The sequence below is a fragment of the Gobius niger genome, assembly GCF_951799975.1.
Source record: "Gobius niger genome assembly, chromosome: 23".
Lineage (NCBI taxonomy): Eukaryota > Metazoa > Chordata > Actinopteri > Gobiiformes > Gobiidae > Gobius > Gobius niger.
Genome location: NC_136874.1, coordinates 1850395 through 1871871, shown reverse-complemented (window position 1 = coordinate 1871871; position 21477 = coordinate 1850395). Strand labels below are relative to the sequence as shown.

Genomic DNA, 21477 nt, shown 5'->3' with positions numbered 1-21477 from the left:
AACGGAATAGCTGGGTTGCAGGTGTTTGGACGTGTACAGAGAGATCATTAATATCAGTCACTGGGTCCATGATCATTTTTGTAATTCATACATTTTCTTTTTAGATACGACTTGTGAAAATGTGATGTAGTTAATAGGAAAAACTGGCTCCTCCCCCACTGTGACATCATCACATTCAAGAACCTGCAACCCAGCAATAAACTGACATTATTGTTCTGTTTTGTGGTTCTATATGACATTTTTCTACAATTCCCAGCCCTAGTTTTCAAAGACAAAATCTGTGTTAAGTTGAGACGCTGCAGGTGAATGGGGAAAACACAAGAAAAAAAATGTATTGCAAGTTTTCGGACAGACGTTTAAATGTTTGTTTTTTTCCAGTTCCAGCAAAACATCCGTCAAAAGTGAAGCTTAAAACGGTGGTTTGGGATCGTCGAGAGAGAGAGTGCTATTGGCCCATGGTTCATCGGGGAAAAACATTTGTGCGTGTTTTAAATCGGGTTTCTCTTTAAAGCCACACTGCTCCACATTTCACCCAATAAATAAACTATCGCTTCGAAAAATCGCTCTAAAAAGCTACGTCTTATTTTGAAAACCCGCTCCAGAAAAAGCATGGCGTGGCTTTAAATTCCTCCACGCAAACAAATCCTTTTCCTTCAAGAATGGCCACAATTTATCAGGTCGACTCCTTGTTTTTTAGCAGCTATAGAAGTTTTTCTTTAAGGAGTTTACATTCTTGATTTGATTGGCGCACGGTTTAGGTCCGCTACGGCAACAGAGAAAAGACGAGATACAAAAAAAACAAACTAAATCGACGCACAAAAGGAGGATTTTGATTCGTCTGGAGGAGCGGCGAGACTTCTCCAGGTCAAAATTAAGGTGCAAGGAAAGTTTTAAAAAAGAAATCTCTTTTTAAAATATCTTCTCTGTGGCGGTCTCACACAAACAGAGACGAGGGAAGGGGAAGCAAGGCCTGTCGCGATGATGAGAATGATCCGTTTCCGGTGGATTTTTAAACCGAGGGGCCCGAGTTCGGAGTCCGGGGCCCTGTCCGTACCATTGCGAGACGGGGACGACGCCTTGGCGGGGGCCGGCGCTCTCCCAAGTGCTTCTAGCTCGAGACGTTTCACCCTATCTGAGGAGAAAGTCTTTTAAAACCGTGATTAGTGGAGGAGCCGCTTCCCCTCCTGGTCCGCAGGGGGCGCTGTGGGGGCGAAGGCTGCGGCCGGTGCTAATGAACGAAGATGTGCCTGAGCAGCTCGTCCGCCGACGGTCGCTGTTTGGTCTCCACGAAGATCCTCCGGAGGAACTCGCGGCAGTGGTCCGAGACGTGCGGCGGCAGCGAGGGGTTGGTCGGCTGCGTGGCGATCTTGAAGATGGCCGCCATCGCCTCGAACTCGGCCCACGGGGGGCGCTGCGTCAGCATCTCCACCACGGTGCAGCCCACGCTCCTGAGGGAGAAGAACAGAGTCAGGAGGCGCTGCAGGTGAACAGGAACAAGAACATTTTTTGTTTTTAAATTAAAATGAGGGATTTTATGTGTGAATGGATAGAACCAGATTTAAATGCTGATTAACTGTACATCTGATGATTTCAGATCATTATCCCACATCATTTATTGTCATTTTAGTACAAACTAGTTCTAAAACTGTGTGTACTGCCCCCTCCTGGCTAAAATGTAAATGGAGTTTGTTTCTGGTAGGACTGGGCGATATGGACCATAAGTCACATCCCAACACATATAGGTTGAATATCGATACGATGTATATCCCGATATTATTTCCGCAAAATGAGAGCTGTGAAATGAAATATTAAGTTAAAGTCAAAGCCAGATAGTTTTATTGAAAACTCACTATAGAATGTAAACATAAAGGCTGTATAACAAAGCTCCGTAAGGTGCACATTTAAATAAAAAAAATTATCTTAAATAAAAATAGCCAATAAAAGAAACAACCATATTTGGATAACAGCATAAGAAGAGAAGAAAAGAAAGAGGGAAGGAAAAAAGGAAGGGAAGACGGAAAGAATAAAAGGAAAGAAGGAAGGAAAGAATAAAAGGAAGGAAAGGAAGGAATGAATGAAACAAGAAAAGACAGAAAAGAGTTTAGTCCCTTTGTCTGCACACGCGCCCTGTGTATATTTCTCCCGTCTTTAGTCTCTGCTGTCTCCCACAAAGGAAATGACCATATCAAGTATCAAGCTTGACAAAGCTCATAAAATAAACATCATAAAGGGAGAAATTTGGTCTTGATTTCATTCTGACATTAAAACTAAGAAGTTAAAGGAGAAAACGAGACACAAATCTCAAAGCCTTAACCCTGGCGTGCTGTAGTAGCTGCAGTAACAGTCTTCATACCAGATGTCTGCTTTCCGGCCGTAGCCCTCGCCGCTGATCACCTCCGGGCTCATCCAATATGGCGTCCCGGTCACAGACTTCATCCCCGTCCCCGACAGACAGATGGTCTGCAGCCGCCGACTCGCCCCGAAGTCTCCCAGCTTCACGTTCCCCACGGAGTCTCGCAGGATGTTCGCTCCTGACAACACAGATACAGATCACGCGTTAACACGGAAACCCCGTCACACATGAAATCCAGCCTCAGACCTTTGATGTCTCTGTGGACGATCATGTTGCTATGGAGATAAGACACGCCCTCCAGGATCTGCCGGGTGTAGCGCCGCGTGACGTTTTCGGTCAGCGCTCCGTACGACTTCAGCTGGTCCTTGATGGAGCCCTGAGGGAGATTATAAAGCGTTATACAGGCCGTCCTGTAGGGGGCGCTGTGAGCGGCGCTCGTGGTGAACGCACCCCGGGCATGTACTCCATGAAGATGGAGAGCGTGCGCTCCGCCGTGTCCCGCAGGCAGCCGTAGTACTGCACGATCCGCTCATGGCAGAGGTTCTTCAGCAGCTGGATCTCGCACTCCAACGCACTCACCTCCTGGAACAGCAGATGTTAGTGTTTCTGTAAGATAGTTCACCTCTGACCCCACGCCTCATCTACAGGTCAGCTTTACCCAAATCTAAAAAGGTTACAGCAACAACAACACGTATAGAACTCATCTGAACTGAGCTTTTTCGTCTAATTTTTGTCACATTTTCGTCATATTTTTGTCACTTTTTCGTCATATTTTTGTCATATTTTTGTCACTTTTTCGTCATATTTTTGTCACTTTTTTGCCTAATTTTCGTCATATTTTTCGTCATATTCTTGTCACTTCTTCGTCTAATTTTCGTCACTTTTTCGTCTAATTTTCGTAATTTTTTGTTATATTTTTGTCACTTTTACATCATATTTTTGTCACTTTTTCATCTAATTTTCGTCATATTTTTGTCACTTTTTCGTCTAATTTTCGTCATATTTTTGTCACTTCGTTTAATTTTCGTCACTTTTTCGTCTAATTTTCGTTATTTTTTGTTATATTTTTGTCACTTCATCATAATTTTGCCAATTTTTTGTCACATTTTCATCATGTTTTCGTCTCTTTACTTTTGTTCTTTCGTGGCTTTTTTGTTGCTTTTCCAACATTTCTTTTGTCACTTTTTTGTCGTGTTTTGTGGTTTTTTCATCCTGGTTTTCATCTCATTTTTGTCGCTGTGTTTTTTGAAGAAGCTTTTTGATTTGGGTAAAGCCAAACTGGAGAAAAAGAGCTTGGTTCAGGTGCGGGTTAAGAGGCTGTGACGCTGCAGGTGAACAGGGAAACTATTTAACTTTAGCTGTAGATCTGACATAAATGAGGAGAACATCATCATCTTCTCATGGTGGTGTGTATGAGAAGGCGTAATGACAGAGTTTGTCCACCAGAGGTCAGCGTTCCTGCAGAAGCTCTGAGGCTATGAATCGTTTGCCGCTCTACACAGGTATAGTTTGGGACCCTGAGCTTCACCACAGAGTGTCTCTCTCACCTTGCTGGTCTCGGGGCTCTCGGGGTCGAACTGCACCTGTTTGACGGCCAGTTCTCGCCCGGTGTCGGCGTCGTAACAAAGATAGACGCGCCCGAACGCTCCCTGGCCCAGGAGTTTCCCCAGACGCCAGTTTGTGGGCGCGCGAGGAGCTGGGAAAACAAGAAGAACATCATGTTTGAATCGTTACTGACTCCTTATGAAACCCGTGGTTAGACCCTGCACTCACAGCGGCTGGGCGGGCTGATGTCCATGACTGACAGCGTGGGGGCGGCGCTGCTGCTGGGCTCGATGTCGCTTCCTCTCCGGGGCCGGCGGGTGGCGCCCTCTTCAGCGTCGGGGCTGAACACGCTGCTGCCGCTGCTCGTGCTCGGCGACTGCTCCGTCGGACTGAAACTCACCGGAGAGCGGAAACCGTGCACCTGAGTCCGCCGCGCCCGAGGGAACGTTTTCCTCCCTGGAAACAGATCATCATTATTGCATCACCAGGGCTTCATATTTACAGCAGGAAGAAGGAGATGATGAGGGGCCGATCAACAACCTTTAACCTCCCAACACATTTTCTACTGTTCAGTTTTACCCAACTCTAAAAGCTTCTTGACTAGAGTTTACTTTTTGTCGAACTTAATCAATATCGAACATTTAAAAACCATCAACAGTATCTTAAACTGAATCCTAAAGCTGACTGGAAGCCATCACAGGAGTTATGTGCTCACGTTTCTAAGGCGACAGATGGAAGTTTGATCAGGCCCACAGTGCAGCGAGTTACAATAATCAAGACGACACTCCAGGTCGGCATGAGGCGAGTAGGGTTTGACTCTGCTGAGCAAACGCAGCTGAAAAAAGCTATTTTTGACGACTGAACTTATTTGTCTGTCAAATTTAAACAAACCATGCAAAAAAAAAAAAAACAAGATTCCTCACAGACTCGTGGCAATAGTTGCTCAAAGGCCCCAAAGCAGTGACGTCACATGACTTTCCAAATACCACCACTTTTGCTGCGTACTAATCACTGCATTTTGCCACATATTTGTTGTGTTTTGGTGCCATGTTTTTTTTATGTTTTTTAATGCTTTTTGTTCCGTTTTTGTCACTTTTTGCCATGTTTTTGACTTTTTTATTGCTATATTTGAAGAATTTTGTGTCATCTTTGAAACTAGTAAAGCAAACCCTCTGTCTTAAAAGAACGATCTATAATAGTTTAAACTAAGTATAAACCTTGTGCAATCACTTCCTGTGATCTTTCTCAGAAGAGTCACCTGGTGGTGAAATTGCTGTAGGAGCTTACATTTACCGTCAGTTACGCTGAAGGACCTTCTCCAGGACCTGGACTGTCCTCCTGGAGAGGCGCAAACTCTCCCTACAGTAAATCCATGTAAGCTGCCGACTACACGACAGGTGATGAAACTAGTAAAGCTTCTGTCTTACTAAATAGCTTTTCTTGTTTTGTCTATAACGTTTTTTTGTTACTTTTTTTGCTGTGTTTATGTAGGTTTTTAATCTAATTTTTAATCTGGAGCCTCACTCCGCCTCTACCGTGAGGTGTGCAAAGAGGATGATGAGTTACCGTCGCTGTAGTCCTGTGGGCTGAAGGGAACGCCGTAGCGCCGCGGATACGTCCCGCCTTTCCCCGACTTCTCAAACACCGGGATGTCGTACTCTGAGGGAGGAGAACGTGAAAACATCAGGATCAGCACAATCTTTCCACTGACGCCCCCGTCTCACAGCTCTACCTGGAAAGTCCTGGTGGTTGTCGGGGTAACTCTGCGCCCGCGGCATCCGGGACTTTGGGTAATCGCTGCGGGGAAACACACGCGTTAACACGTTTGTAAAAGTAACCGGGAACATTCCAGAAAGGTGAGGCCGCACCTGTCGAGGGGGCTGTCTAACGACGGGCAGCTCCCGGACGCAGAGTTCTCAGGGCTGCTCATCGACAGCGGGTCCAGCATCTGGTCCATGCTCTCGGGGATGAACTCCCCCTCGCTGTTGATGCTGGTGAAGGAGCCGTTTCTCGCCACCTGCTGGAGGGCGTCGGGAATGTAACCGGGAGGAGGCGAGCTGCGGTCCGACTGCGAGGCTGCGGAGAGATTACAGTCAGCACAATGGGTGGAGCCAGGTTTAAATGTGTTCCTCACCGATCAGTCCCAGCAGGCTCTTGTCCGTGCTCCTGAAGCCGGTGTTGTCCAGCTCCTCGTGTGACGGCAGCAGCTCCATGTTCGATAACGAGTTCTGGAGGAAAACCACACAGTTCACGGTGATGCTCGAGCTCTGACCGAGTTCAGACGTGAGTTTACGGACCTGAGAGTTTTGCAGCACCAGTAGTATCTTCAGACTCTTCATGTGAACGCTTCGGTCCAGCAGCTCCACGGCTTTGTCCAGGTCGTCCTGCGTCGTCAACGGAATCACCAACTAAAGGGAAACACAGGGACAGAGATGAAAACTTAGTGCAGTAAAACAATGAGCCACAGCCCGTTTTCTCCTCGTTATCACTTCAGTTCAGGTATTTGTCAATGACAGAAAACTGCCTGATTGTGACTGGTGGGAAATACCTCGTTGTTGGTGTAGTGAAGGTCCATGCTTTGACCGAAAGCCACTTTAGCTTTGGCTCTCAGCTCGTCCAGTTTGACCGGTCGAGGAAACTGCAGGATCCTGCGCAGAGAGAAGGTCAGAGGTCAGAGGTTAAAGTGAGACCCCACGGCGCTCAGACGAGTCCCAAACACTCACCTCTTCTCCCCTTTGAACTCGAACTTCACCCGGACGTCGTTCTGTTGGAAGAAGCACATTTGTTTGTTAAGAGGAGGTGACCACAGGGGGCAGTAATGAGCCACATATGTGCAGCACTGAAGATCAAATCGAAATAAACGTGTGAAGAAACTAGCATTTAGGGCTGGGTGATACTGACAACAATAATATCTATATTTGTGGGGAATTTCCCCGATAACGATGAGGCCACATCTGAAGTTAGTACATTTTTACCCATTTTTTTTCTCCCATTTTGTCCCACATTTATTCTATCTTTCCCCCATTTCTTGACTAGGGCTGTCACGGTATGAAAATTTTACCTCACGGTTATTGTGACCAAAATTATCACGGTTTTCGGTATTATCGCGGTATTTTTTTAAATGTGTGTTAATATGTTCAGAAAGCATTGATAGTCCTACACAAACTGAAATAGTTTCAAAAAAGTTGAACAGTGCTTATTATATAAAAAAAGCTTTTCACATCAAAGTAAAGGAACTATAACGACGTGTTGTTGATCGTTTCGAGGGTTTTACATGGACTATTTATAGCGTCAGAAACGAAGATAAACCGTCTATATCAGGCAAATTGTTGTTGTCCTTCCAGTGAGCTTTCGCTTTGCAGATTTGGGAAAATACCATCATTATTAAATTCATAAAACTGCGGCGAGAGTGAATCTATTGCAATCTGCCACCGGGAGCCCTGTAGCGTATTGTGCCATCGTGCGGAGGTATCCGGACACGGCTTATGCAAAGTCCCACATCAGCATTTCAGCTAAAGCGCTAACGTTAGCTTACTGCTATAGAGGGAGACGGTCATGCTAACGTTAGCTTACTGCTATAGAGGGAGATGGTCACGCAGGAGAGTCAGAGGTTCGAAGTCTTGCTGCTTTAGAGACACTTTTTCCTGCACGTTCCACAAACAGGAAAACTGTCTCTATCAACTGTCCTTCAGCTTCTTAAAATGCACAAACATGTCCAGACTTCAGGCTCGGTCTCTGAGGCTGATCCTGCGCTGTCGTCTCGGACATGATTCCAGCTTCGAGAAAGTTTAGTTTTGGTTGTAGCTACAGAGGCGCCTGCGGCAGCTTCAGCAGAGGATCAATGACTCATGAGGCTCACTTTGCCTAAACCGCAGGCGCCGTAATCCACCGCGGTAAAATATTTTTTCAAAAACAAGACGGTAATTATTATTGTCAACATTTTTACCGCTACACCGGCAACCGTGACATCCCTATTCTTGACATTGTCGATAAACTTGATTTTGTAATTATCTTGTAGAGGATTTATTGCTCACCTCTACTGGCATCATGTGAAAAGTACACACACGATTCCCCTTCCCTTAAAGAAATCGGGAGCAAAACAAAGCAAAATTTGAACTAAATTAGGAAAATCATTACTAAAACTTCCTATGCTAATGTTTTGTGTGCTATAATATGGGGGGAAAAGGGAAAAAACAATGTGCAAATTCAATGTGGAAAAAAAGACTGAAGATTGTGGAAAAAAATGTGTAAAACATTAGACAAAAAAAGGGAATAAGGAAATATGCAACACATTTTTGCATTGCTTTTTTTTCCTCATTGTTTTTTATAGAGAACAACATCAGGTAGTAAAACAGTGCATTTAGTTCTCCTTATTTTTGCATCTCTCTCATGGTTTGTAAAAATATCGCTTCCTCATCGTGATGGAGAAAGTCCCTCAAACACTGAGATGAACCGGGCCGTAGAGCAGTTTTTCTGGCTGACCTGGTTCTTGGGAGACGAGGCTTTGGGCTTCCCCAGGTCGGACAGGAACATGGCGGGACGGCTGGAGCGGTGCAGTTCAGCCAAGTCCTGCATGATGGAGTTCAGCACCTCCTGTTCATCTGAGCAACAGAACAACCAGCATTTAGGGGGAGGCAGAGGGTCAGAGGGGTCAGAGGAGGCAGAGGGTCAGATGACACAGTGCAGATGTACTATCAATGTCACTGAGTCGCAACAACAAGGAGGAAGGTTTGTCCCCGTCGTGTTGCCGTACAGGGGAATCCCAGACACACTTTCATGTTTTTGAAACTGCAGTTATTTTCCTAACACTTTCTCAAACAGACTTGTTCTTCCTGCTTTGATACTTACAGCATGAAGAGCAATTAAAGAAAGAGTCAAACTTTAGAGATTAGATTTATTATGTATCTTACAGTGTTAATTTTGACAACATATTTTAATTTAGTTTTAGTTTTAGTCTTTTGACTAAAATGCAATTTCATTTTAGTCGAGATTTAGTCAAAAAAATATTTTCAATTTTAGTCTAGTTTTAGTCGAAATTAAGACTAATTTAGTCGGCTTTGCTTTTATAATATTCATTATAATCATATTTAATAAAGCTCTTCTGCTTCATGGAGCTGCTCCACATGAACAAAGCTCAGAGCTGATCCTTGATCTGAAGCTCTTTCAGACTGACAATAGAAGTTTGGATGATTTTAGTCGACTAAAATATCTGGACATTTTAGTCACAGTTTTAGTCTCATGAGAAACTTTTAATTTAGTTTTAGTCCAATTTTAGTCGTCAAAAATATCACTTTGACTAAAATTAAGACTAAATATTTTAGTCGACGAAATTAACACTGGTATCTTACTGATCACGTGTTTGCATATTTTGTACTTTGTGTGGCCTACAGGGTTTTAGAATTGCTTTATAATTAATAATAATAACATGAGAACTGCAGAGAAGCCCATTACACCTTTTTAGATTTGTGACTGATTAGGTGCAATACTTACCCATCATTGCGGCACGATGGTCGACCCAGGACTCCAGGAGGGAGGACTCTCCCATCAAAGGGACTCTTACTCCTGAAAAACACAAGTCATCTTTGATACAAACGCTGCTCTCACAAACTTCTTCTTTCGATACGTCAGAGTTACGCAACTGGGGAAAGTCGGAGTGATGTAAAACAGTCCTCACAGTCTGTGATCATATTAGACAGACGGGGGGAGATGCACATTTTATCAACAGGAAATATGAGCAAAGAAAGGCAGAAAGCCGGCGTGTGCTGCACTACAAAAAGTAAATATCAAGCATTGGCTTAAATGACTTGAATTGAGGAAATGCATCTTGTTTTGAGCGGTTTTCTCTCATTTAGACACTTTTCCTGATCGGACCAAGTTTGCTTTGCTTGTTTGAGGACATTTCAGACCAGTTCTAGGGTAAATCTCGCTTGAAATAAGAAAGTAAAATTGCCAATGAGATGAGACCAATTTTCTTACCTCATTGGCAAAGAAAATGACCTGAAATAAGGACGAAATGTATCGAAACGAGTCAGAAACATCTCAGAACAAGTGAAATAATCCAGGACAAATGCCCAACAACTTCTTAAATAGTCAAAACAACTAAAATTTGGATTATTATGCTCAAATTGAGATGGTTATACTGATCTAGTTAAATACTTTTTGCAGTGTGGTGCATCTAACGCCGACACCTGCTGACTTTTAAAGGGCTGAATAAGGTGAGACGGCAGATGAGAAAACTACAGATATCACTTTGAAACATCTGCTGTGGATTACAATGTGTCAATGTGTAAAAATGCTTAAATAATGGAATAAATGAATGAATAATGGAAAGAGTTAGGTTTTGATGCAAACACTTTACTGAGTAGGTTTTGGATACAATAACACTGTGCGCCACAATATAGTCATTGTTAATTTACTCTAAAGCCTCTGGCGGCCATATGATCGTATCGCATATCGTTTTAACAATATAATATTTTATATCGTTGTTGACACGACATCCCCCTCCTGGAACCGTCACCTTAACATGGTGGAGGGTTTGAGCACCTGAATGATCCTGGAGCTCTGTTGTCGGGGTTTTCGTGCCCCTGTAGGGTCTCCCAGGGCAAACAGGTCCTAAGTGACGGGTCAGACATAGAGCGGTTCAGAAGCTCCTGATGAGAGACCAACAGGCCGGTAATCGTGAGGCCGTCCCTCCGTGGACCCACCACCTGCAGGAGGAGCCATAGGGGCTGCTGCAATGTGATTTGGGCGCAGTTCGGACGATATCACTTGCATGCACAATCCAGCTGATTTTGTCTGGAGTCAGGACCAGGCGCAGCTAATGTTCCTCTCAGCTCCATCAGAGCAGCGTCTGCACTGACTGCGTAGGACACAGGGGTAGGTGCTAAAAAAAGTCTAATGAAATGACGGATGAAAACTGCTCGAGTAGATCATATTTGCGGGGCTTCAGCTTATAGGCGTAAGGCTGGGATTTTGAAGTATTATTCATCCCATGTCGTTATCGTGATACAGATGTGGGGCAGACTCACAGAAGGGAGGCTGCCAGTCTGCACCATTGGCCCCTCAGATATAACTATAACTCTCATGCATTCTGGCCTAGTGTACATGTTTTTAGTGACAGGGGAAAATGGAGTATCTGGAGTAAATCTATGCAGACACACAAACTCCACACAGAAAGGCTTCGTCTGGCAGGGGATCGAACCTGAGACCTTGTAGCCATGAATCACGAGCGCTAATGCAAAAATATCCAAATTCAAACTTTGCCTTATTTTTAGGAACCACATAAATCCATCAGATCAGGAGTTAGATACTGACAAAACCTTCTGAAAATAGACAGCGAGCGTCTGTAGGTGCAGATGTTCCTAGGGAGTAATAAACATGCATTTATAGCAAAAAGTTACAGGTTTCCATATAGATCTATGAAGAAGCATTGGCTCGGAGAGATAATATAACAGATTATTGTGGACATAAGGCTATTTTGTTGTGTTTTCCTGCAGTGTCTCCCTTTAAATGGTCAGACACGAGAACATTGATAACGCCAACCACTGCATGACACGATCATTATAGACACAGATTGTCAAATCAGTAAGTGGTAATAAATAATAACAGTCGCGCTGGATACACATGTGGTCTTTTTACATACACACAACACCTAAAAGTCATTCATTTGTTGCCTTTAACACGGGAGTGACGGTTTTATTGTGAACGTGTGTGTGAACTGTCAGACGCGCCGGAGTTGACAGCCACAACACGGCTCTGTTATGGCCTCATTAGCGCCTAATTACGGCTCAATGACAGGCTCGTGCTCGCTCCTGCCACAACACACTCACCGAACAGCGTATTTCACACTTAATAAACAACACTGTGGTCGGTAAACGGGGTTAAATGCCGAAACATTGGCGGAAAGACGGCGAGCTAAGCGGCTAACTTCCAAATACAGGGAAGTTGACGAAGCTAAGCTAATGCTAACGCTACTCGAACGCGGCAGTTAAAAGCACCAACGGTTTTTACAACAAAATGGAGACAATTAGGGGCTTCACGTGCACAAACCTGGGTGTGATTTGGGTTTGCGTGTTACTTCCTCATCCACAGGGCCGGTGACAGAGGCCCCAGGGCCCCGCAGGCGGCGACACGCGCAGCAGCCGCCGATGGACGCAGAAGTTTGGCCACGAACTTCACTCGAGTCCCGCTGGGCCACGGAGAGGAGGCCCAGCCGAGGACGCTCAGACCCGGCCGTAGACCTCCAGGACAGAGCGGCAGTGCGGACCAGGGGTGACCCAGCCGAGTGTCGGGGTGTCCGGGGGGGGGCTCGGCAGAGGCTGGAGCTGGGTCTAAAAGCTCATTCGGGTGCACTTTTCTCAGCCTTGTTTTGTGACTGGAGCTTCGCTGTGTGCGCTGCCTCCAGATGCGTCAAGCTGCGCGGACATTTACGGCTGAGAAGAGAAGAGCGTCAAAATAAAAGCACTGGTTCACAGGGGAACTTCTCACACTGTCACACACTGCATTTTCTCCAATTCGGCTTTATCCAAATCTAAAAGCTTCTCGACTGGAGTTTGCTGTTGGACAGAGTAACGCCTCATTTGAAAGCTAAGACCAACAGAACTCATCAAATTTTCTCAAGATTTTTCCTTGTGTTGTCATCACTTTTTAGTTACATTTTTTGTGCTTTTTGTCTCTCCCTATTTTAATTTCTTTTTTGCAATTTTTTTCGCTACATTTTATTTCTTTTGCTGCATTTTTGTTGTTTTTTTTGCTACGTTTTTGTTGCTTTTTTTGTTGCCTATTTGTAACTTTTTTGTCATTTTTTGCTGCATTTTCATCCACATATACACATATATTTTGACGCTTTTTTAGATTTGGGTAAAGCCAAACAGGAGAAAATGTGCTTGGTTCAGGTTAACCAAGCACATTTTCTCCAGTTCAGTTCAGTTCTCACAAATTTGAAAGCTAAGACCTACAAAAGTGACTGTAACTTTTTTTGTCATGTTGTCGCCGCGTTTTTGTCACTCATTTGTTGCTTTTTTTCATTGCTTTTTGTCACATTTTTGGCACGTTTTCGTCGCTATTTTGATGCTTTTTGGTATTATTTTTTTTATTAAGCTTGTAGATTTGGGTAAAGAAGCCAAACTGGAGGAGCTCCGTTCAGGCTAAATCAAGAAATATCCGTGAAACGGGGGCAGAACTGTCCGTTGCCATGACAACGCCTGCCAGCACAAAACACATACGCATGGGGGGGAAACGTAAAACAAATAAAAACCTAAAATAAATTATTTTAACAATACGGACAGTCGCCCGAACATGTATTTTAATAATAGTAATTAAAAAAAAAAAATCATTGTTTATTTTATTGTTTTGCCCGATCTTTCCGCAGTACGTCCCCCTTTGCGTCGTCACTTCCGGCCAATGTCGAATAATTTTCATAACACCAGAGCAAAGCAGCTCGGGCTAACGCGGCGGCTTTTGTGAATAAAATCTCCACAAACGGACACGGAAACGCAATGTCAGACGCGGTGAGACCATTTCCCCTAAACATTGGAGTCTCCTCGGCTCGTTTATGTCGGAAATTACCCAGCCGTGTCCGGTAGATCGCGTTGGTCGTGCTAACAGTTAGCTTCAGGCCTAGCGTTGTATCATTAGCTTAGCAACATGTTTTCAGCTGCTTTTGGTCATTTTTAGCTTCATCCAATGCCTTTTATTGTTAGTACAACACCAGAAAACTACGTATTACATTTGCCTTAAGAAATGATTCGTGATTTTAAATCCTTTGACGTTTTATTTGAGGACAGCGATCCAATGTTTACCTGTGTAGCCATTTTCCACATCAAACTCTTACTTTTCTCTAAACAATTGATAGTGATCTAAACATTACGTTACTGCCTAATGTTAGGAAATATAAATTACGTGTGTTTGTGGGTGTTTGTGTGTGTGTTCCCCGTTCAGGAGGAAACTAAACCATCCAGCCAAGACGGGGGAGACAAGAAGGACGGAGAGTACATAAAATTGAAAGTAATCGGCCAGGTACGACATTGCGCTTAACCTCCGCCTTAACCGAGCACATTTTCTTCATTTTTCGGCTTTACCCAAATCTAAAAGCTCTTGGACTGGAGTCTATAGGCCAGTGTAACGCCTCATTTGGAAGCTATACCTACAAAACTGATCTGAACTGATCTTTGTCCTCACGTGGTTGCCGTGTTGTTGTCACTTTTTCCTCGCATTGTTGCTACATTTTCTGTGGGGTTTTTTTGTCACGTTTTTGTTGCATTCCTGTCAATTTTATGGCTTTTTTGTGTGTTGTTTTTCGTCACATTTTTGTCATTTTTGTGTGTTTTTTTTTGTCACATTTTTATCACTTTTTCGTCACTTTATTGTCACTTTTTGTGGCTTTTTTCCGTCACATTTCGATTGCTTTTTTGTGGCTTTATCGGTTACACTGGCATAAATATTGCGGTCACATTTAGGTCAGAGGACACAACTTTTGCAGCTTTTTTGTCGCTCTTTTGTGGCTGTTATTGTTGTGTTTTCATCTTTGTTTTTGTCGCTTTTCAGACACTTTTTTTCTATACGTTTTTATAGGAACAGGCCACCATTTTCACAAACTGAGATATGTTCTTACCTGAGCTTAGACGAGTTGATGCGTACCTGTCTGGTCTTTGTGCGTGCCCTCAGTCACGCAAAACCACCAAAGATGTTGTTAGCATTTGGCCTCTCCCAGTGTATATCCGTATCCGCCCCGTCTAAGATCTCTGTAATCCTCCTACAGGACAGCAGCGAAATCCACTTTAAGGTGAAAATGACGACACATCTAAAGAAGCTGAAGGAGTCCTACAGCCAGAGACAGGTACGGCTGATTTCAACAAACATTTCACATTTTAGCTTCTTTAGTTGGAGTTTGGTTTAATGTTGTGTCAGTGGACAGAGTAAACAACACTTACTGAGCAGCTGAATGGTTTATCTCTTCCACTCCTATAATATCATCATCATGTTCACGGTTCTTTGGTTAATGTGTAACTGACCTGTGGTTTCCGTCTCAGGGCGTCCCGGCGAGTACGTTAAGATTTTTGTTTGAAGGACAAAGAATCGCAGACAACCAGACTCCAAAAGAGGTGAGTGTCCGGGAAAAGTGAGAACGAGGTTTTGTAGATGGTTTGTGCAGCAGAGGGACGGGATGATACTGTAACTAAACCTGGAAAAACAGCTTTAGTTACTACTGGTATCGGAAAAAATAGAAGTATCGCAAGTAGCACTGAAAATAAATATGTAATCTTTATATTCAGGTTATTATGCTTTTGGTTTTCACAATTTAAAAGGGAAAAAATGTGATGCACAAGTTGAAAAAAAAAAAAAGAAAAATTGGTGGAAATACAACAACAACAAAACTGGGAAATGTTGGGCCAAAATTGGGAGAAAAAAATGTGGGGGAAAAATCAACAAAATGTGGAAAAATAACATTCGGGAAAAACATGGACAAAATTTGGGGAGAAAATGTGGGAAAAAATGAAAATTTGGAAAAAGAATAGAAACAATTATTTGGGAAAAATGTAGAGAAAAAAAAGGGAATATTCAAAATTGAGTGGGAACTTTTTACTGAAAATGGAAAATTTGAGGGGGGAAATAAAAATTTGGGAAAAACATGGAAAATTTGGGCCGAAATGGGGGAAAATAAAATAAATTTTGGGAAAAAATGTAACACTTTGAAAAAGAATCAGGACAAAATTAACAAATGAAAACAAAACAAAAAATAAAAATTTGGGTGTGGGAAACGTGGAAAAAAATAAGAAAAACATAAAACCTTTTTTTCTTCACCCTTTTGTCGTTAAAGGAAGTTTCTTGGTCGTTTCACCTCAAACAAATGATGCAAAAGAAATGGAAGGAAAAGGAATAAATGAACATTATTAATCTGATTCATGGTTCGATAATAATTTAGTATTGGTTTGTGTTTTAATGATTTTCTCGTCCCGCAGTTGGGAATGGAGGACGAAGACGTGATCGAGGTTTATCAAGAACAGACCGGCGGACTCTGGAACGATTAAACCTCCCGCCGTCGCTCCCTTTTCCACCGCCTTTCTTTGTTTTTATTTTAATTTTATATGTATTATAATGTTTTCGCTTTGCTCATCTTTCGAACCATCTGCATCGACGAGAGGAGAGAGAAGACGACGGAGGAACCGAGCAACAAGTGTCTCGTTTCAGCCGCGAGTCTTTGGATCGGACGGACTAGGTTACTTTTCTTCCACATCGTGATTCTGGGAAAATGTGTAAATCTCGTCATGAAGACTTAAGTGTCGGCCCCGTCAGTGACAGTTTTGTTTCGCCGGTTATGGGGAACAAGTCTGAGCTTTTGAACACCCGCCTGTGGGTGTTTTCAAGGAGATGAAGGTGAGGAGGATCTCGTGTTTGAGGCTTGAAATCCACTCAGATACAGGTAGAGCTGGGCCATCTATCGTCTACAGGACCAAATCAGAAATGTACAATGTCGGGGTCATCTCCAATGTAGGGAAAGATGGGTGCCAAAATGGGGAAGGAATTCAAGAAGTAGTGGGAGTAAAATTGGGAATATATTAGGGAAAATGTGGGGGGACTGTGATTTTTTGGAAGGTGAAATATGGAAAAAATGTGAGAATAATTTGGAAGAAATGGGGGAAATAGTGGGAGTAGAATTGGGACTAGATTGGGAAGACTGGAGGAAAAATAAGGGGGGGGGGAATGGGGAACAATTTGGAAAAAGTGGCAGTAACTTTGGGAATACATTGGGGAAGAAATGGGGGAAATGATGGGAGTAGAATTGGCACTACATTGGGGAAAATTGGGGAGGACTGGGAAAATATTATGGGGAAAATGGGGAATAATGGTGTAATATTGGGAATACATTGGGGGAAATGGTGTTCATCTTTTTGAGCAACAGATCTAGATGTTTGCACCACATTTTGTACATTTCTGATGCAGGATTACAGCTTCCCTGAAAAATACTGAGATATTAATTTTGTCATTATTGCAAACTCTCCGCAGAAAAGCCCCACGCTGTCTGGGAATCGAACCCAGGACTTTGTTTAAATAACCACATTTACCTCCGCTCGAACGCTCCTGTTTGCAAAAGTTAAGCCCAAATTCCACGAGCCGTACCTCCTCAATCCTCTGCTAAAACGGGTAAAACGTATTTGGGCTTCACTTTTCCACATCACCTTGTGCTCCTTTGCTTTACGTGTCCAGAAATTTCTCTTTTTTTTCTTTGGTTTGCTGCTGCTGTGGATTTTACAATGTTGTCACCAGATCTATTTTTGGGGATTGAGCACAAAGTTTGGAGCAACATCTCATTGAGTTTTTACCCATAGGAGAAGTAGGGCTGGGTTATAGGATTCCAGTCTGGTATCGGGACGATGAAAGAATGGAAAAGAGTTTTGATGCTGTTGGTCCAGGGGAAGCATTAAAGGAAGTGACTGGGGTGTTTCAGCTCAAATAAATGACTTTTACCCCCCATTTTTATAATGTTTTAGCCCAATTTCTTTTCTTCTTTTTCCCCTCATTTTGGCCATTTTTTTTATTATTCATATTTTTTCAAACTTTTTCCCCCTATTTTTTTTTCACATTTGTTTTTCTCATTTTTACCCAATTTCTCCCAATTTTTTTTCCTATTTTTGCCCCATTTCCCCCTAATTCTTCCCTATTTTGTCCCATTTTCCCCTAATTCTTCCCTATTTTTGCCCCATTTCCCCTTAATTCTTCCCTATTTTGTCTCATTTTCCCCTAATTCTTCCCTATTTTTGCCCATTTCTCCCTATTTTTCCCCAATTTCCCCCCTATTTCTTTTCCATATTTTTGCCCCATTTTTTAATGCAGCGACAAATATTTCAGTATATTGGAAAAAGTATCGTTCGGGTATCGGTATCGAAAACCAAGTATCGTTAAAGTACAAACTACAATGTGATGCACCCAGCCCTACATACAAGTTAAAATAAATGTTTGAAACGGCGCCATCTAGCGGCATTGTCCACAAACTGCATTGACATATTGTACAAATCCGTGTTGTTGTTGTAATGTTATGTCATTAAATCCTATGGCCACTTTTAACTGTGTGTTCCAGATGTGTCGTGTTAGGACTTCCCTCGTCTGTGCTTCACTCAAACTTTTCAAAGCTCTCGGGTTCTGGAACTTCATGTTTTTTTCGTTGCCGTCTCCGTCAGAAGTTGTGACACTTTAATGTTTTCTTGCGATTCAAACGATAGTCTACGTTTGTCGGGCTTTGATTTCGTGCACGCTGATGCAGATGGTTTGAAATCCAAGCAACAGGATGTATGTTTTTGGAATAAAATATGTCAGAAACCCCACATCTGTTTCAAGAGTTCTTCGCTTTTTATTGTTATCCCACTCTCGATTCATTTGGGGAACAACGAAGGCACCCAAACAGATCGATTTATTCACATTTTATCAGAAATTGCACTAATGTTTCACAGGATCCTTAAAGCTGCAGTCTGGAGAGCCACACGTAGAGGGCGCTGTGGGGTCTTCTGTGAAACTGTAGCTGCTGTAACTTCAATTCCCTTTTGTTTTTCACAGAGTTGGATCAATATATGGATTTATTTCTCAAATGGAATCGATTTTCTTTGACTCAAATGCAAAACATTATGGTAGTTTTAGTCCCGGTATTACAATATAGTTCCCCTTTTATCTTCTTAGAAAATCCACATTGGTAGCTTCTATCTTCACCTGGAGCCACAGAGGAGGAGAGGCTAAATGCTAACGCCGTCTGTGCTGTGTTTACGTGACTGAGGACACGTGAAGACCAGACAGGTACACATGAACTCGTCTAAGCTCAGGTAAGAACATATCTCAGTGTGGAAAAACTGTCACCTATTCCTTTAAAAGGGCAAAAAGGCAGGAAGTCCCGCCTCCACAGAGCTCCTGAGCTAGTTAGGCGTCCACTTTTTAGTGCTGATGTACAAACACCCAGCCCAGCGCTGTCACATGGGCAATTTTAAATCCAAAGAATAAACTCTTTGGATTCGGTTTAAATGAGGAACCCTGTGTGTGAATTACAGCAGTGTCAGCTCCTGCCATGAGGACCAAAGAGAAGGGCTTTCCTCACCCATGGGAACTTCTAAAACAAGGTGAACAAAGCCTGCACGCCAAAATGCTTTTAAAAAATCTCTAAAGTGCTGAGAAAACGATCAGTCACATCTCAGTCCAAATCCAAAGAAAAAGTGCTTTGTTTTACGGAACTTCACCTAAAAAAGTCCGAAGTAACCGACTTTAACCGAGCGCATTTTCTCCAGTTTCTCCATGAACTTGTGCTCGGTTAAAGAGGCTCATTTCACTTCGTTGATAGTTTTTAAAGGTTTTCAGAGCCAGACGTCGTCGAACTCGAACGCCGGGTTGTCTCTGCCGCCTCCTCGGCTCTGTGAACCTCTCGATCCTCCTTTCGGTAATTTGTACGAGATGAAAATGATCGCCGTGACGACCTGGAGAGCCGCGCCCATCATCCCCACCCACACCCCCCCGCCCACCTCCTGTGCCTCCGGGGATTCAGGGAGCTGGAACTCCGGCGGGAACGCTATGGGCCGGTCGGCGAAGACGGCCACTGCGTTCCAGAAGAGAGGGATGAGAGCCAAGATGGCCGCCACGAGGGTCAGCGCTCCCCCGATGCGGAACGCCGGACGGGTGTGCGCCTGGATCCCGAAGAAGGCGTTCCGTAAGGCGTAGAGTCCGCACACGTTGCCCAGAAGCCCCGCCCCCAGCGCCAGCAGCATGAGGACCTGGGCTGCGGTGATTTCCGGAGGAACGAGGTCGTCCAGGGAGTTCATGGAGGTGCAGTGCATGACCAGGAGCCCGGGCGTGACCTCCTCCCTGTTGTGGGTGTGGAAGCAGACTTTCCACACGCCGATGAACGCCACGCCGGACGACACGGCCTCCGTGCGAGGGAACGTCCACACGCGCCACTCCACCAGGCCCAGGGACATGGCCAGCAGCGTCCAGCCAATCAGGCCCAGGGGCAGGGCTCCGATCTGGGGATGGGCCGTGTGGGCGAGGTAGGGCATCTGGAGGAGGGCAGAGCGCTGGTTAGTTAATATATCGACTACAAGATCATATCGAAATCGCAATTTGAAGGATCTGCAAATGTATAATATTAATTTTATCTCCAATACAGACGGCGTCTCTGGAATCTCTGCAAACTAGTGGGAAAATATAGTTTTGCAGGTCTTGGCTTTCTAGTCAGCAGGAAGCTTCAGTCGAGAAGCTTTTAGATTTAGGCAAAGCCAAACTGGAGAACATGCGCTCGGTTAAAGAGCTTATTTTGTGACATAATAGTTACAAATATTTGCTCACATGGGATTTTAGTTTTTGAACAGGCTGGTCAAAAGATAAAATCTGTGAAAACCCACATTTGGCCTTGTTCTTTGTGGTAATAACTTCACTCACTGAAGGTATTTTAAGAGTGGAAAGATTCTGTCGTAAGTGCAGATTAAAGTTCAGATTCGTATTTCGAGAAATGACCCTTGAAGTAACAATGTTCCGGGATGAACCTATAAAAAAAGGTGCGTCAGAGCCATAATGTGACGCGCCTTTTCCGACCTAAATCTACCTTCAGGATAAACACGTTAACAACACGTTTCATCCTGGAAACACGAACAAAAAAGTTGAACACTTTACAATAACTACACCTGATTTAACCTTAATAAATGATGAGTTAACACGTAATTGATGAGGAAAAATTAATGAGTGAAGTGAGACTGAGGTGGATCTGATACCACCAGGTAATGAAGAGTCCCGGGCCGATGTATTTGTCCTGGGTAAACATCTTTACATTGAACCTGGACTTGGGGATATCAGGTCGACCTGTGACTTACACTTAATAACTTATTGGCTTATTAACTTCTGAACAAATGAAAAATCCCTCTTAAATATTGCTAAGATCAAGGCTGGGAAGTTTGAAGTGTGTAGGTGCTACGACAGTGGAGATGTTGTCGCCACAATGTGAGACAAATCTATTTTCCCAAATAAATCTATGGAGAAACATTGAATCAGTGCAATAATTAACATGTTATTGTGAAGATTAGGTACGTTTTTGTTTTCCAGGGGAACATTTTTCCAGGGGACCCAATTTTGAACTTGTTGAGCGAATAATCTGTGCATATTTCAGTTAACAAGATCGCTTAAAACAAAAAGAATGAGCAGAAATGTCAGTGGACACAAGCTGAAATGAGGAAATGAACTGCAGCAGGATGTGACTTACAGCATAATTTTCACTTCAGCTGGAAAAACATCCAACAATGTCTTAAATAATAACACAAAATGTTCATATAATGCCAGTTTCAATCCAATATATTGCTTATGAATGATATTTAAGGACACAATTCATTTACAGACTTCCTTTTTTAGCCCCGGTTTGGTCTTGGATCAGAAATCTTTCAGACTCACCTCAGTCCAGGCTCCGGTCTCTCTTAATCCGGGTTTTGAGCGGTGGTTTTTCAACTGTCGCTCGTTCTGAAGCTGAAAAACTAACAAAATATTTCATCATTGATTGAACACACGAAGGCAGAGCGCTTCCTTCTTTTGGCGGGGCGCTCACGGCTCCTCGTAAACTCCGG

General features: G+C 43.4%; 4 protein-coding genes across 4 annotated transcripts in view; 1 reads left to right on the top strand and 3 right to left on the bottom strand.

Annotated features, from left to right (window-relative positions):
* Positions 1 to 21477, bottom strand: part of LOC306982194 (solute carrier family 22 member 6) — an 89061-nt gene that overhangs the window by 5117 nt on the left and 62467 nt on the right. The gene's annotated exons all lie outside the window — the stretch shown is intronic.
* Positions 342 to 12320, bottom strand: map3k2 (mitogen-activated protein kinase kinase kinase 2). Its single transcript, XM_079582026.1, has 16 exons — positions 11948 to 12320; positions 9389 to 9460; positions 8381 to 8499; positions 6622 to 6662; positions 6447 to 6546; positions 6196 to 6306; positions 6033 to 6126; positions 5767 to 5974; positions 5631 to 5695; positions 5465 to 5557; positions 4127 to 4354; positions 3901 to 4049; positions 2804 to 2935; positions 2600 to 2729; positions 2354 to 2531; positions 342 to 1448 (listed from the first exon to the last, which is right to left on the bottom strand). The coding sequence occupies exons 2-16, from the start codon at positions 9441 to 9443 to the stop codon at positions 1229 to 1231; spliced, it is 1923 nt and encodes a 640-aa protein (XP_079438152.1). The 5' UTR covers positions 9444 to 9460; positions 11948 to 12320; the 3' UTR covers positions 342 to 1228.
* Positions 13285 to 16123, top strand: sumo1 (small ubiquitin like modifier 1). The gene is made up of 5 exons (XM_079582088.1): positions 13285 to 13407; positions 13838 to 13915; positions 14658 to 14735; positions 14929 to 15000; positions 15859 to 16123. The coding sequence occupies exons 1-5, from the start codon at positions 13396 to 13398 to the stop codon at positions 15925 to 15927; spliced, it is 309 nt and encodes a 102-aa protein (XP_079438214.1). The 5' UTR covers positions 13285 to 13395; the 3' UTR covers positions 15928 to 16123.
* LOC306982220 (claudin-34-like) lies at positions 19231 to 19926 on the bottom strand (the record flags this gene model as incomplete). The annotated part of the gene is made up of 1 exon (XM_079582084.1): positions 19231 to 19926. The coding sequence occupies one exon, from the start codon at positions 19924 to 19926 to the stop codon at positions 19231 to 19233; it is 696 nt and encodes a 231-aa protein (XP_079438210.1).